General features: G+C 37.4%; 1 protein-coding gene across 1 annotated transcript in view; it reads right to left on the reverse strand.

Annotated features, from left to right (window-relative positions):
* The window catches only part of LOC148946375 (protein EFR3 homolog B-like), an 81,477-nt gene that overhangs the window by 12,537 nt on the left and 53,197 nt on the right, over positions 1-15,743 (reverse strand). Inside the window, exons 5-7 of the mRNA XM_089097682.1 lie at positions 13,137-13,287; positions 10,652-10,911; positions 8,052-8,195 (exon numbers count right to left, since the gene is read on the reverse strand). Coding sequence (XP_088953808.1) covers positions 8,052-8,195; positions 10,652-10,911; positions 13,137-13,287 — 555 coding nt within the window. The remainder of the gene's footprint in view (positions 1-8,051; positions 8,196-10,651; positions 10,912-13,136; positions 13,288-15,743) is intronic.

Consider the following 15,743-nt stretch of genomic DNA (forward strand, 5'->3'; position numbering starts at 1 on the left):
GGGGGATTAGTTGCCCCCCAATCGCTTTCGACTATTAAAAAGGGCACCACCCCTTTCTATTTTCAATCGAATGAGCCCTTTTCGAAATTCCCACGACAACTCCTCCGATACGAAGTGCCCTGGTCTAAACAACAACAACAACAAAAATAATACATTATACCCACATCGATCTTTACTATAAAATTTCAAGCCTTCCAATCACTTTTGACTATTAAAAAGGGCAATAGGTCTTTCGATTTCCAATCGAATGAGCCCTTTTGGAAACGACAACGCTTTCTATAAACACCTTCTATGCCCCCAGTGCAAAAATTACAACCCTTACCCTTAGGTCTGTTAGGGTGGTTGTCATCCTCTAAGACCAAATTCCCAGAACTTTCAACTACGTTAAACAAAATGGCTATCTCAAAATTTTGATTGGATGTGTTTGGGGAAATTATGGGTGTGAGAGGGGCGGTAGTCACTCTCCAATCACTTTCAACAATTAAAAATGGCCCTATTCCTTTCAATTTCCAATCAAATGAAACCTTTTGAAGTTTCTACGACAAAACTTTCAATAAAAATCTTATAGGCCCCCAGGGCATGACTCACAACCCTTGCCCTGAGTGCTGGGGGGGGGTCATTCTCAAAGACCTATATTCCAGAACTTTCTACTACGTTGAACAAAATGGTTATCTGAAAATTTTGACTATATGTGTTTGGAGGAATAGTGGGCGTGAGAGGGGGGTTAGTTACCCTCCAATCACTTTCGACTATTACAAAGGGCTAGTACAAGGCTAGCCCTCTCAATTTCCTATTGAATGAGCCCCTTTTGAAGTTTTACGACAACTCTATCTGTAAAAACCTTATATGCTCCCAGGGCATAACTTACAACCTTTGCCCTGGGGACTCTGGGGGTTTTGTCATCCTTAAACACATAATTTCTATAGCTTTCAACTACGTTGAACAAAATGGCTATCTCTAAACTTTGATTGAATGTTTTTGGGGAAATGGTGGGCGTAAGAGGGGGGTTAATTACTCTCCACTCACTTTCGACTATTAAAAAGGGCAATTTCAGTTTCCAATTAAATGTTATACTTAAATACCTAATTTCCAAAACTTTCAACTACGATGAATAAAATTGCTATAAAAAATATTGATTGGATGTGTTTGGAGAAAAGATGGGCGTGAGAGGGGGGTTAGTTGCCCTCAAATCACCTTCGACTATTAAAAAGGGCACTAGTCCTTTGAATTTCCAATCAAATGAGCCCTTTTTCAAGTTTCTACAACGAAGATATCAATAAAAACCTTATATGCCCCCAGGGCATAACTTATAACCCTTGCACTGAAGACTGTAGGGGGAGTGTCCTGCTCAAAGGTGTAATTTCCTGAACTTTGAACTGCGTGGAACAACATGGCTTTCTCGAAATCCTTATAAGATGTGTTTGGGGAAATGGTGGGCGTGGGAAGGTTATTACTTGCTGTGCAATCCCATTTAACTATTAGAAACGGCACTAGTCATTTCAACTTCCAATCGAATTAGACCTTTTTGAAGTTTCTACGACAATGCGCTCTATTAAAGCTTTTGTTACCCCCTGGCATAATTTACAACCCTTGCCCTGAGGGCTGTGGGGGGTGGGGGGGTTGTCATCCTCAAAGACCTAATTTCCAGAACTTAAAACTACGTTGAATCAAATGGCTATCTCAAAGTTTTGATTAGATGTGTTTGGGGAAAAGGTGGGCGCCAGAGGCAGGTTAGTTGCTCTCTAATCACTTTCGACTATTAAAAAGGGCACTAGCCCTTTGAATTTCCAATCGAATGACCCTTTTTTGAAGTTTCCATGACAACGCCTTCTATACAAAACCTCATATGCCCCCGGGGAATAACTTACAACCCTTACCCTAAGGGCTGTGAGGGACTATCCTCCTCAAAAACATAAATTCTATCTGGAAATCAATTACGCTAAACGAAATTGCTATCTCAAAATTTTGATTGGATGTGTTTCAGGAAATGGTGGGCGTGGAAGGGGTGATAGTCGTCTTCCAATCACTTTCGACTAATAAAAAGGGCACAAGTCACTCCAATTTCCAATTAAATGAGCCCTTTCTACGACAACTTCTTCGAAACAAAGTTCCCTGCTCTAAAGGAAAACATTAATCAACTTCGTTCTTATATGCCCCCAGGGCATAACTTAAAACTCTTGCCTTGAGTGTTGTGGGGGAATATCCTCTTCTTTACTTAGTCCCCGTTTCTTGTCTTGTTCTCGAGTGTCCCCGTTCTTTACTTAGGCAGCGCGATCGTGCCTATATGATTTATACAACAACTTTCTATATAAACTTTATATGCCCCCAGGGAATAACTTACAACCCTTGCACTGAGGCCTCTGAGGGTGTTATCATCCTAAGAGACCTAATTTCCAGAACATTGAACTACGTTGAAAAAAATAGATATCTAAAAATTTTGATTGGATGTGTTTTGTAAAATAATGGGCGTGACAGGGGCGTTAGTCGCTATCCAATCACTTTCAACTATTAAAAAAGGTACTAACTCTTTCAATTTCCAATTGAGTGAGCCCTTTTGAAGTTTCTACGACAACGCTTTCAACAAAAACTTTATATGCCCCAGGGCATAACTTATAATCCTTGCCCTGAGGGTTGTGGGGGAGTGTCTTCCTCAAAAATATATTTTCTATCTGGAAATCAACTACGCTGAACAAAATGGCTATCTCAAAATTTTTATTGGATATGTTTGGGGGAATGATGGGCGTGGGGGGGAGTCACCCTCCAATCACTTTCGACTATTAAAAAGGGCATTAGCCGTTTAAATTTCCAATCGAATGAGCTTGTTTTGAAGTTTCTACGACAACGCCCTCTATAAAAACTTTATATGCCCCCAGGGCATAACTTAAAACGCTTGCCCTGAGGGTTCTGGGGGAGTGTCCTCCTCAAAAACATATTTTCTATGTGGAAATCAACTACGCTGAACAATATGGCTATCTCAAAATTAAAAAGGGCACTAGCCCTTTTAAAAAGGGCACTAGCCCTATTAATCAAGGGCACTATTAAAAAGGGCACTAGCCCTTTGAATTTCCAATCGAATGACCCTTTTTTGAAGTTTCCATGACAACGCCTTCTATACAAAACCTTATATGCCCCCGGGGAATAACTTACAACCCTTACCCTAAGGGCTGTGAGGGACTATCCTCCTCAAAAACATAAATTCTATCTGGAAATCAACTACGCTGAACGAAATGGCTATATCAAAATTTTGATTGGATGTGTTTCAGGAAATGGTGGGCGTGGAAGGGGTGTTAGTCGTCTTCCAATCACTTTCGACAACTAAAAAGGGCACAAGCCACTCCAATCTCCAATTGAATGAGCCCTTTCTACGACAATGTCTTCGAAACGAAGTGCCCTGCTCTAAAGGAAAAAATTAATCAACTTCATTCTTATATGCCCCCAGGGCATAACTTAAAACTCTTGCCTTGAGTGTTGTGGGGGAATGTCCTCTTCTTTACTTAGTCCCCGTTTCTTGTCTTGTTTTCGAGTGTCCTCGTTCTTTACTTAGGCAGCGCGATCGCACCTATATGATTTATGCTACAACTTTCTATATAAACCTTATATGTCCCCAGGGCATAACTTACAACCCTTGCCCTAAGGGCTGTGGGGGACTGTCCTCCTCAAAAACATTATTTCTATCTGGAAATCAACTACGCTGAACAAAATGGCTATATCAAAATTTTGATTGGATGTGTTTCAGGAAATGGTGGGCGTGGAAGGGGTGTTAGTCGCCTTCCAATCACTTTCGACAACTAAAAAGGGCACAAGCCACTCCAATCTCCAATTGAATGAGCCCTTTCTACGACAACTTCTTCGAAACAAAGTACCCTGCTCTAAAGGAAAACATTAATCAACTTCGTTCTTATATGCCCCCAGGGCATAACTTAAAACTCTTGCCTTGAGTGTTGTGGGGGAATATCCTCTTCTTTAGATAGTCCCTGTTTCTTGTCTTGTTCTCGAGTGTCCCCGTTCTTTACTTAGGCAGCGCGATCGCGCCTATATGATTTATACAACAACTTTCTATATAAACTTTATATGCCCCCAGGGAATAACTTACAACCCTTGCACTGAGGCCTCTGAGGGTGTTATCATCCTAAGAGACCTAATTTCCAGAACATTGAACTACGTTGAAAAAAATAGATATCTAAAAATTTTGATTGGATGTGTTTTGTAAAATAATGGGCGTGACAGGGGCGTTAGTCGCTATCCAATCACTTTCAACTATTAAAAAAGGTACTAACTCTTTCAATTTCCCATTGAATGAGCCCTTTTGAAGTTTCTACGACAACAATTTCAACAAAAACTTTATATGCCCCCAGGGTATAACTTACAACCCTTGCCCTGAGGGTTGGGGGGGGGGGAGTGTCCTCCTCAAAAACATATTTTCTATCTGGAAATCAACTACGCTGAACAAAATGGCTATCTCAAAATTTTTATTGGATATGTTTGGGGGAATGAGGGGCGTGGGGGGGCTAGTGACCCTCCAATCACTTTCGACTATTAAAAAGGGCATTAGCCGTTTAAATTTCCAATCGAATGAGCTTTTTTTGAAGTTTCTACGACAACGCCCTCTATAAAAACTTTATATGCCCCCAGGGCATAACTTAAAACGCTTGCCCTGAGGGTTCTGGGGGAATGTCCTCCTCAAAAACATATTTTCTATGTGGAAAGCAACTACGCTGAACAAAATGGCTATCTCAAAATTTTGATTGGATGTGTTTGGGGAACTGATGGGCGTGGGGGGGGTTGCCCTCCAATCATTTTCAACTATTAAAAAGGGCACTAGCCCTTTGAATTTCCAATCGAATGAGCCTTTTTTGAACTTTCTACGACAACGCCTTCTATAAAAACCTTATATGCCTCCAGGGCATAACTTAAAACCCTTCCCCTCAGGGTTGTGGGGGAGTGTCCTCCTCAAAAACATATTTTCTATTTGGAAATCAACTATGCTGAACAAAATGGCTATCTCAAAATTTTGATTGGATGTGTTTGGGGGCGTGGGGGGGGCTAGTTGCCCTCCAATCACTTTCGACTATTAAAAAGGGCACTAGCCACTCCAATTTCCAGTCGACTGAGCCCTTTTCGAAGTTTCTACGACAACTCCTTCGATACGAGTGGCCAGGTATGGAGAAAAAAAAAAACATTTTACCCACATCGTTCTTTACTTAGGCGCTGCCTATGCTAGGGCGCTGCCTATGATTAAGTTCGAACTTTCAGATTGATTTGAAGGGAATATTAAAAAAAAAAAACAGATTATGTGTGCATAATACCACTAATTCTACTACTAATATTACAATTATTGCTACTATTGAAGCTAACGGTATTAAGGTCAAGATTTCAGGGAGTATTTACAGGATGTTGAACTAAATCAAAACAAAGATTTCAAAAGGGTATACCAGCAATATCTCAGGAACAGCTTAGATTACTAAGTTGAAACTGTCAGAGAATATTGAGGGGAATTTTGAACTAACCAAAAGGTGCTATGTGCATAATATGCATACGGCACTATTTGCTCAGAAAATCGTATGAGCTACTTACTCGAGTTAAAAGCCCGTTCCACAAAAAAAAAACAGACTTTACAACGCTTTTTTCACCCCACAAGTTTTCTTCTTGGTCCCTTCGTGAAGTTTTCACAATATCTCAGCGGAAGAAAATTAGATCTCTATTCTTCCGTTTCTGCAGATATCTTCTGCCGTTGCCGCTTTGGACTCGCAACCGGTACATTTCGAGTATATGCTGTTTCGAGTATATGCATTTTGAGTAATATGCCGTTTTTGATATTGCTCCAAAAATGGACCAGGTTGTGGACAGGTTCCGTCGAGAAAATACTGTCTACTTGCACTTAACTATAGCCCATATTAGCCAATATAATTGTGTTGCCTAAGTAGCTGAAATATTATTTGTTGGTTTCTGAGTTTTTTCTTGTTAATTGTTTACATTTTCTTTTATTTTTTTTACATTTTGTACTCCTCCAAGCGCATTTCATGCATGTAAAGAGGGTTGAAATAAATTATTAATATTATTATGCCACTACTACTGCTATTACCAGAACTAGTAAGGCTAATGGTATTAAAGTGAAACTTTCGGGGAATGTTTAGGGGTAGTTTCAACTAAATCAAAACAAACTATCTGCATGCAGGTCTTCCAAAGGGCATATAAGCAATATCTTATGAGCGGTTTAGAGTATTAAGTTGGAACTTCCAGGGAATGTTGAGGGCAATTTTGAACTAAAAAAAGACACTATGTGCATTTTACCAGCGTTGCTCCTATTACTACTGCTACGACTACTACTTATACTGAGGCTAACTTTCAGAACTGAGGCTAACTTATAACTGAGGCTAACTTGAAAGTGAAACTTTCAGAAGGTATTTAGGGGGATGTTGAACTGAATCAAAACACAGTGTGTCCATCCAAGTTACCAAAAGGTTAAGTTGAAACTTTCAAGGCGTGTTGAGAGGGATGTTAAACATCGCCAAAAGGCACACTGTGCATACTGCTACTGCTACTACTACTAATGCTGCTATTTCTGCTACTATCACTGTGACTACTACTACTGAGGCTAAGTGCAGAAAGGTAACATTTTAAGAGATTGCTTAGGGGGATGTTGAACTAAATCAAAACACAGTTTTTGTGTACAAGCTGTCAAAAGCTGAATCAGCATTAACTCAAGAACGGCTTAGAGCATTAGCTTGAAATTTTCAAGGCATGTTGAGGAGTATGCTGAAATAATAAAAATACACTTTGTGCATACTACTACTATTTGTGCTTTACTGAAAACGAAATATATTTTAATCGTTTTCTCTTTTTTCACTTTAATAAATTCAATCTTATTAGGACTTTCAGGAGCGAATATCAGTATACATAATTATGCAAGTATTTATGTATTTTTTTTCTCGAAAACGGCTCCCCATTTTTCCTGGAAAATTGTTATCTAGGGATATTCTCGCATAAAAAAACGATCTAGATAGGTCAGAAGTTTGAGAAAAACTGTTAAGAGCCTTAACTTTGGTTTTTACAAATGAAGTCATGCAGTGAAAATTACCATGACGTTGTGAACGTAAAAAATACTATAACGTCATGTAAGTTATGGCATTAAGACATTTTATGACTTCATTTCTCTTATATAACCCCGTAACTTTCCAAATGTAGCCAGTTATTCATCTAACACAATCAGTTGTTTATCCCAAACCATGTCTAAGAGACTCAAAAAACGTAAATTTACAGTTGCAGTTACTATAAATGATGATTCTTTGGAACCAACACCTAAACTATCAAACGTGATAAGATGTGAAAATCGAAAACCTGAACCATCAGTTGCGACAGTGTCGATAGTGTGATGGAGGGCCTTATATCAACTGCTTTTCAAACCATCTGCTTTTTCAGCCATATCTAATGTAAATTTGAAGGTCTAGGGGGGGGGGCAGATGCCCCCTGCCTCCCCCTCCCTACGCCCATGGGTGCAGTTTGTCCATTTTGAGCAATTGTTAATTTACATTTTGTCCTCTAGATATTATGAAACTGCAGGAAACACCTTTTGTAAATAGACTCATTACACTTGGTCTCTTATTCTTAGCTATGTTTCTTGTGTAATTATGCATGCATCATAGATACTAAAATGAGACAACCACTCCTGAGGCAAAAATGACGCGTTTATGCTATTGAAATATGTTCCTAAATATGACGTCACCCATACGAATTTTCCTCTCCAAAATTAACGATCTTAACGAATTTCCTCAAACTCGCGACGTATCTAGATTATTTTTTTCAGGCCAAGAAATTCCAGGACGCCAACTCCCCCCCCCTCCCACAAAAAAATACGGAGCCATTTTCGAGAAAAAATTCATACATCAATACACGAATATTGCTCGTTTAAAGAGATAAGATTTATTTCTCAATTTTCTCTGGTTTATTTAATATTTTACCACTTACTGTATTTTCATTTCATCTTAATATAGGTAAATTGAACTTATATATATTTTTTTAATATATAATTTTTTATATTCATAAGTACTTACGCTAACAGCGGCTTCAAGAGGATTTCTTCACAATTGAAAGGAGTTCTTTTGAAAATTTCACACAGACAGGATTCAGCTATAGTCGACGGGTCATTTTGCTGAGATTCTGAATCAAAATCGGGTGTTCGTCTATCCCCCAAAGGCCTATAAGAATATACTATTGTCACAAGCTGGAAAACTTTGAAACTATTCATTTTCCATACTAGTAATCAATTAACTAAATTATTATGTTGTTTTTTAAATTAAAATTTATCATAAATAGTTTCGGGCCATTTTTCATTGGCTTTATTGACGTGACAGTCTCTTCCAGGCAGAAATGAAAGAGGAAAGTGGGATGACAGATTTGACACCTGTCCCTTAAAAAACACCTGCCAAAAGAAACACCAACAACAGCCTCTTGAAGACGTCACTACTGCAATACCTCTTCGGGGCAAATGTACTGGCTTCGTCGACACCCTTAGCGCCGCCAAGGGCTCTAGACATATCCAGGTCTACGGAAACAGAATCATTTAAATAATTCAGCATTATTAAACCGTTTTAATCATTAGCTGGATTAAAAGAAGGATCTATTTGGTTTAGTTATTCACTAATAAAATACCAACGGCATTAAAGCAAAAACAGTTTTTACCTTCTTAAAACTTAAAAACAAAAACCATGCTGACCATGGTCTGCGTTTGCACAGGTACTAATCTCCTGATTCAATGCCTCCGGTCAAGAGTGCAATGCGTGGTTGGAGGCAAATTATTCGACGCTTCCCGTGTTTTTCCCCCAGATGTCTCCAGCTATCCATTTAAAGTTAGGTCGACTTTGGCTGAGCTTACAGAGTCAGACCATTGACTCCCGTTCCAAAACCAAATAACCAGCGACACCAGCACTCGAACCCGAACCTCAGAACTCCAACCTCAGGATTTCAAGTCTGAAGCGCCAACCACTCGGAGATGAAAAAAACCTTCCACAGAATTTTTCTTCTGGCTTAGTCAAAATTGTGCAATTTTTAGGGAAGTACGGCGTTATCATTAGGACTGCCATGTAGAACAAAGAAACTAAATGAGCAAAACTAAGTAGCAGAATTTAATAACGCTTTTCGTCAGATTAAAATCCAGCATTAACAATTCGTCGAAAGACAACAACATTCACATAAAAAGATCGTCTAAAAGAATATCCTTCCGTTGGCTTTTTCTAACGGGCTCAAATAAGGTTACACCCCAGCTCCAGTTTCGATGGGTATTAAGTTCAAACTTTCAGGAAATACTAGGAGAGGGGGAGGATAAACTGAGATAAAATACAGCATATACATCCAAAACGTATCTGGGGGGGGGGGTGCATGTCCTTATGTTTACAGCATCATTAGATGAGTACATAGATTTATTGTCTGAATACCCGACATCTGTTGCTTATTATTATTATATTGTTATTTATTTCTTATCGCATTTATTATTAATATATTTACTTCATTATTTACTGTCATTTCATCATCATGTCGTTATTTTACGATCGATATTATTATTTGTTATTATCAAACATATTCATTATTTAAATAGGTGCGAAGCAATAAATAACATTAACAATCTGTTGATTTCAAACGACAATCACAGCTTCAAATGAAAGCTACACCTTCTTATGCTGTTTGCTACTATATGTTTTCAGCTTTTTTTGCTAGTTTTTCACCCGTATTTCCTATTCAAAATTTGGCATCCGATGCTATAAAAAACTGTATAGCTGCATATGAAGGTATTTTTCATTAAAAATTGACTTCTGGCTTTACCTAACTTTTTAAAATATGTATGGTTGTTTAACTTTCCCCTTAAGCAATTCAAATAATCAGATTTAATTTTTACTGTACTTAGTATTTTAACTAGTTAACCGACACTTTGAATATTTAAAACTGTTTTGCCACAGAAATGTTTACATAATAGGCTATAAGCAGAAGTTTTTTTTATTTGTGATGTGGGTTGTTGGTGTGTTTTTTTTTTTTTTGAATTTTTTTTAGTGTGCAGAAATATTTTTTGAAAGATATCTGATAGGAAATAATAAAAAAAAAATTGTTTTCTCTTAATTATGTTTGGCAAAACATTCTGTTTTGCGTGCGTTTTCCACTGAAAAGTTTTATATATATGATTTTTTCCCTATTTGGGTTTCGACGAAAATGCAGCGTTGCCTTATTTAATGTTAACAGCAGCCAATCAATTGCAAAATATACATTCTGCATATTAAAGCGAGTTTTTCGAAAACAATGAAAAGATTTTGGATATGAATTTGCAACATTCAAATATTCATATTCAATTCGTGTCGATTCCACTAGTCTTTTTGAGAGTTTATTACACTTCATGAACGTAAAAGCATAAAAAAATATATATCCGTAAATTCTATAAGATGAACAAATTTTTTTCACTGTTTTATTGCCTGTGCTATTTTCTTTTTTTTTGTAAGTGTTTCCCACTAAAAGGATTTTTGGACATGAATTTGATACACTCAATTCATATTGATCACCAGTCTTTCTAAAAGTTTGACTTCTTTTTCCTATTTGTTTTTCAACAGAAATACAGTGTTGTCTAAGAAATTATTTATGTAAACAGCAGGCAAGTAGTAGTAAAAAATACCTGACATCCTGCATATTGAAGAGCAGCGAGGGCATAATCAAATTCATTCGATCTTCAATCCATATGCTATCAGCCAGTTCTTCAGAACATGTCTTTCGAATAACCCCTTGGATACCTTTTAAACCAGCTAACCGGAGACGGGTTCTTACATCTGGGTTATTGTGCGAGGAATGGCATATATGAGAAAATGACTCCACAAAGAATTTATAACGGCGATGGTATTGGGGGACGTCTTCTTCTATATTAGCAAATCTATTGAACTAAAATAGAGTAATTTTATATTAATATACTATTTTACATTAATATAATTTATATTATATAAATTTAATTTTTATATTAAATCAAATTAAATATACTTGCAACAAATCTAAGTTGTGGCGGAAGAAAACTGCTTAGATCATGCGAAAATGACCAAGCGACGTTGCTACGTGAGTTCTGGCTACGCAAATGAAAGCAATACTCTTAATAATCTCCTTAGACAATTTCTAGAGAGAAAAAAAAACTTTTCGAATATCTATCTGAGGAAGAAGAGCAATCGTATATCTCATTACTAACTCATATTCGAAAGAACATCCTTAGAAGAGGAAGCGTTATTTCCTTTTAACAAAATTTTTTCGGCTGGAAAAATGAATTGTTCAACTCTAATCTGAAACAAACAAATTGTGTTTTGGCCACACGACTATTGCATTCAATGGGTGACAGGAAATTTATCTTCCAAAGTAAAAATCCTCAGCCAGATCTCGAAGCGACATAGAAAATTTTATTCTAGATAAAACAACGCCGATTGGAAAAACAAATCATTCAACTCTCGTACGAAAAAGATACGATCCGAGAATTCGCCAGAATTCCAACAAGCGACTGGAAATCCGGCAACCAAAGGAAAACACAACATCGAATCAAAATTTTGATTGGATGTGTGTGGGGGAAAGGTGGGCGTGAGAGGGGGGTTAGTTGCCCTCCAATCACTTTCGACTACTAAAAAGGTCACTAGCCCTTTGAATTTCCAATCGAATAAGCCCTTTTTGAAGTTTATACGACAAAATTTTCTATAAAAACCTTATATACCCCTAGGGCATAACTTACAACCCTTGCCCTGAGTGCTGTGGGGGGGAGTATTCTCCTAAAAAACATAATTTCTATTTGGCAATCAACAAGGTAGAACAAAATGGCTATCTCAAAATTTTGATTGGATGTGTTTAGGGAAAATGTGGGCGTGGAAGGGATGTTAGTTGCCTTCGAATTACATCCAACTATTAAAAAGGGCACTAGCCACTGCAATTTCCAATCGAATGAGCCCATTTCCAAGTTTCTAAACGACAACTCCTTCGATACAAAGTGCCCTGGTCTAAAGGAATAAAAAAAAAATAAAAAAATAATACATTGTGCCAAGATCGTTCTTTACTTAGGCAGAGCGATTGCGGTGCCTATGATAACGCCAACTGGAAAAACAAATCGTTCATCTCTCATACGAAAAAGATGCGATCCGTGTCTTCGCCAGAATTCCACCAAGTGACTGGAAATCCGGCAAGCAAAAGGAAACCTATCTCCTATCAAATTTTAGTTTTACAACTCATCACAACCCAGAGGACTTAACTTTTTCGTTGAATGCTTACTTTTAATGTTTAAAAAAAAAAAAAAAAAAAAAAAAAAAAAAAAAACTGCGGCCAAAAACGACAGCAAAAAGTCATGCCAGTTTCTTCGCTATATTTAGCTCAAGGGTTACCAAATCTGGAGAAAGAAAGCCCTGCCATAGGCAGATCTGAATCCCCTGATAAATTTTTTTAAACCCCCTGATTACCAAATAAGTCTTTACCATCCTTACGGTAAATACAACTAAGAAAAAAACATGGCGTTGGTCACTAGCAGTCAATAAGTCAGAACAGTAAATAGTCAATAAGCTGTTAGTAGGTTACTATATTAGTCCCAATATCAGTAAGCTACATGTACATTGGAACCATTCGTATTTCAAGAAGGTTTTACATGTTATTATAGAACATGAGACCCCAGAGGCTATCGGAAGCACTGGGGATCTCATACTAGACATCTTTTTTAAAACTAAAATTATCCCAGTTCCAAAAGACATAACCCGTTTGAGCAAAAAAAGAGTGGCTTTGACGCTTAAAGAAACTAACTTTTTTTGTAAAATCCCCGACAGCTCAAATTCTTTAATTGCCTGGTACCTGCAACTGTATGACCAACAACTGTTTCAGTTTTTTCTTTTTTTCAAAACGTTTTGTTTTACGTACCGTTTAACCGAATTAACCGAATTACTGCCCTTTTTTCTGAAATCAAACCCTTTGGAAAAATACAGAAAGAATAAATGCAGATTTTGCTTGAAAACAAATCTCGAAAAGCAAAAATCCTGTTTTAGTGCGGTTGCGTATTTTTACTTTATAACCTGTCCATTGAATTCCAGACAATTCACCTAGCTATTATTTTCATCCTGGAAGTGACAATTCTGGTTGTGAATTAAATTGGAACTTACAGATTGTGATGCTAGTATCTTCAGATCAGGGTTGTCAGACTGCAAGAGGTCTTCAATGGTTAGCAAAAAACTTTCCAGATAAAGATTCAAAGCTCTGTTATGACAAGAAGCAAGCAATTGGTCCATGGCTTCCATTGAAAGTGTAATAAACCTAAAAGTTTGATAAATTAAACCGTGTTTTTGGCAACAAGCCAATTTTCAAATGTACCATATTGTGCCAAGACCTCTTAATTGAACCAAAACGGCACTATTGTACCGCGTTGGCAACACTGGACTGATGAACATAAACTAGCCACATTGCTGCTTTCAATTCACCTCATTTCGAGCAAACCTAATTTAAAAAATCGTACATTTAAGAAACATGGTAAAATATACCTGTGATTTAATTGGGTCTGTTGCAGTGATTAAGACGGGAGGAGGGGCAACAAGCCGTATCTCAGCTGCAAAAAAAGTGCAAGTGGTGTAAAACCAACGGAAAGCTAGGCTGGCTTATAATACAGACTAAAGGAAATACGGAATAGTCACGAATTACGAAAGAAAAAGCAATTTATTTAATAATTGACTACGTTTCCATTATTATAATCAATTTTAATGTATAGACCAAAGTTAATAATGTGTCACAGAAACTATTTTACAAGGCTTTCAAAAAAGGCTATTCTTTTCTAAAAGTAATCGACAATCAAATGAAAAAAAAGAAGAAAAATTAAAATTACAAGTTTTATTAAAGTGATGAGCATAATAATCTGAATTTAGAGCCAAATATAACACTAGCCAGAAACATTTTCCCCTGGCAGACTGGGTTCGCTTTCTAATCAAACGTCAATTATGTTTCAGGAGCCGTTCTTAAAGAATTGGAACAAAAACTCAAACGTTAGCGTGAGGAGCGGAGTACTGAGGAGGGATCAGCTCCCCTCATATGCAGACTCATTTCACACAGGGGCAATTGTACCAAGGATGGTCTCCCCAACATGATTGTGTCTAGTTACTTGTTACAACAAGTTACTAGTTACTTGTAAAGAAGTGAGAAATGGGGAAACTTATAGGGATTTTGGTATTAAAAAAAAGGATTTCTAGGGATTTTCCACCAGCCTTTTAGTGATTCAAAAACTTTGAAGTGGAAACACCGCTCTCAGTATGAGCTGCATTCTAGTAAAGACAATAAGAGAATGAATTCTAAAATAATACATTATAGGTATAATAATTCAAATGTCTTTGACACAATCATGTTGGGGAGACCATCCTTGGTACAATTGCCCCTGTGTGCAATGGTTCTACGTGGGTTCACGCGGATTTGATAATTTGTGTGCAATCATAATAAATAATATTATAAAAATTTGGAGATCAAACTGATTACGACTAGGAGGGGGATTTAAAAAATAGTTTGACCTTGAAAATGGTCAGAAAGATCAGGAGGAATTACTTGAGTGAAGCGGGTAAGAGAAAAATCTCAAATGCTAAAAAATAAACACTTTAGGTAATAATCTATGAGTTATCTTGGATGCAATATCTGAGTAAAATGATCCTGGGCCTAATTGTCCGTGGGTGCAATAACCGGAAGTACAATCATAAGAGTGTAGTTGTCTTGTGTGCAGCAATCCTGGTGAAATTACCAGCCGTTACACGGGTCGAGTTTACCACAATATCTATACAAAACTCTTTTTTTTTTTGTTTCTTTGGCGACTCACTTTAAATGTGGAGATGTTACGGGGGGTTCGTCCAGGGGAAATTTTTTGTAGGGTTGGAATTGCTTTGTTTTTTTTTCGTGGGGGAATTTTTCTTGGGGGGGAGAGACGGATTTCCATGTATTATTTGAAAAACGATCGGACATTTAACAAAAAAGAAACAAATTAAACTGAAAGTGAGGAGCAGTATTAAACTTGAAACGAACGGAAATGAGTCTGCATATGAGGGGGGCTGATCCCTCCTCAGTACTCCACTCCTCACGCTAAAGCTTGAGTTTTTGTTTCAATTCTTTAAGAACGGCTCCTGAAACATAGTTGCCGTTTAATTAGATTGCCGTTTGATTCGAAAGCGAATCCAGTCTCCTAGGGGAAAATGTTTCTGGCTAGTGTTATATTTGGCTTTAAATTCAGATAAAAGTTGCTCACCACCTTCTTCAATCTTCTTCTGCAGTTATGGACGCGCTTGAGCTTCATTTACAGCTTAATCTATATTATGAACAAATTATTCATGCTATTAGATCTACTGATCACGAAGCTGTGCCTGTTCGCAACTCTCGAGCGAAAACGGAAAAATATGGTTGGTCTCAAAATCCAATTTTAGCTGGTGCTTTTTCCCAGGCTTAAGTATTGTTGCGTACATGGCAGGAGTGTGATAGGCCTAGAGTAGGTGTTGTAAATGCCGTCCGTATTTACACGAAAAGAAAGTTCTGTAAAGCGCTCTGTGACCATGTTACCAAAATCAAAGCTGAACTGGCGTTAAAATCGTTAACGATCCAAATTTTCTTTGGGGTCTCGCCCTGGTCGTTCTTCTGATTTTAGTGCTTTAAAAATACCTGAGTCTGAGTGGGTGGCTCATTTTTCTTCCCTGTTTAAACCCACTGATAGTCCGCAGGCTAAAAAAATTGATGAAAAAATTAGGAATTTT

Source organism: Artemia sp. Qi Xiang Cuo, chromosome 12 (genome assembly GCF_049724085.1).
Source record: "Artemia sp. Qi Xiang Cuo chromosome 12, ASM4972408v1, whole genome shotgun sequence".
NCBI lineage: Eukaryota > Metazoa > Arthropoda > Branchiopoda > Anostraca > Artemiidae > Artemia > Artemia sp. Qi Xiang Cuo.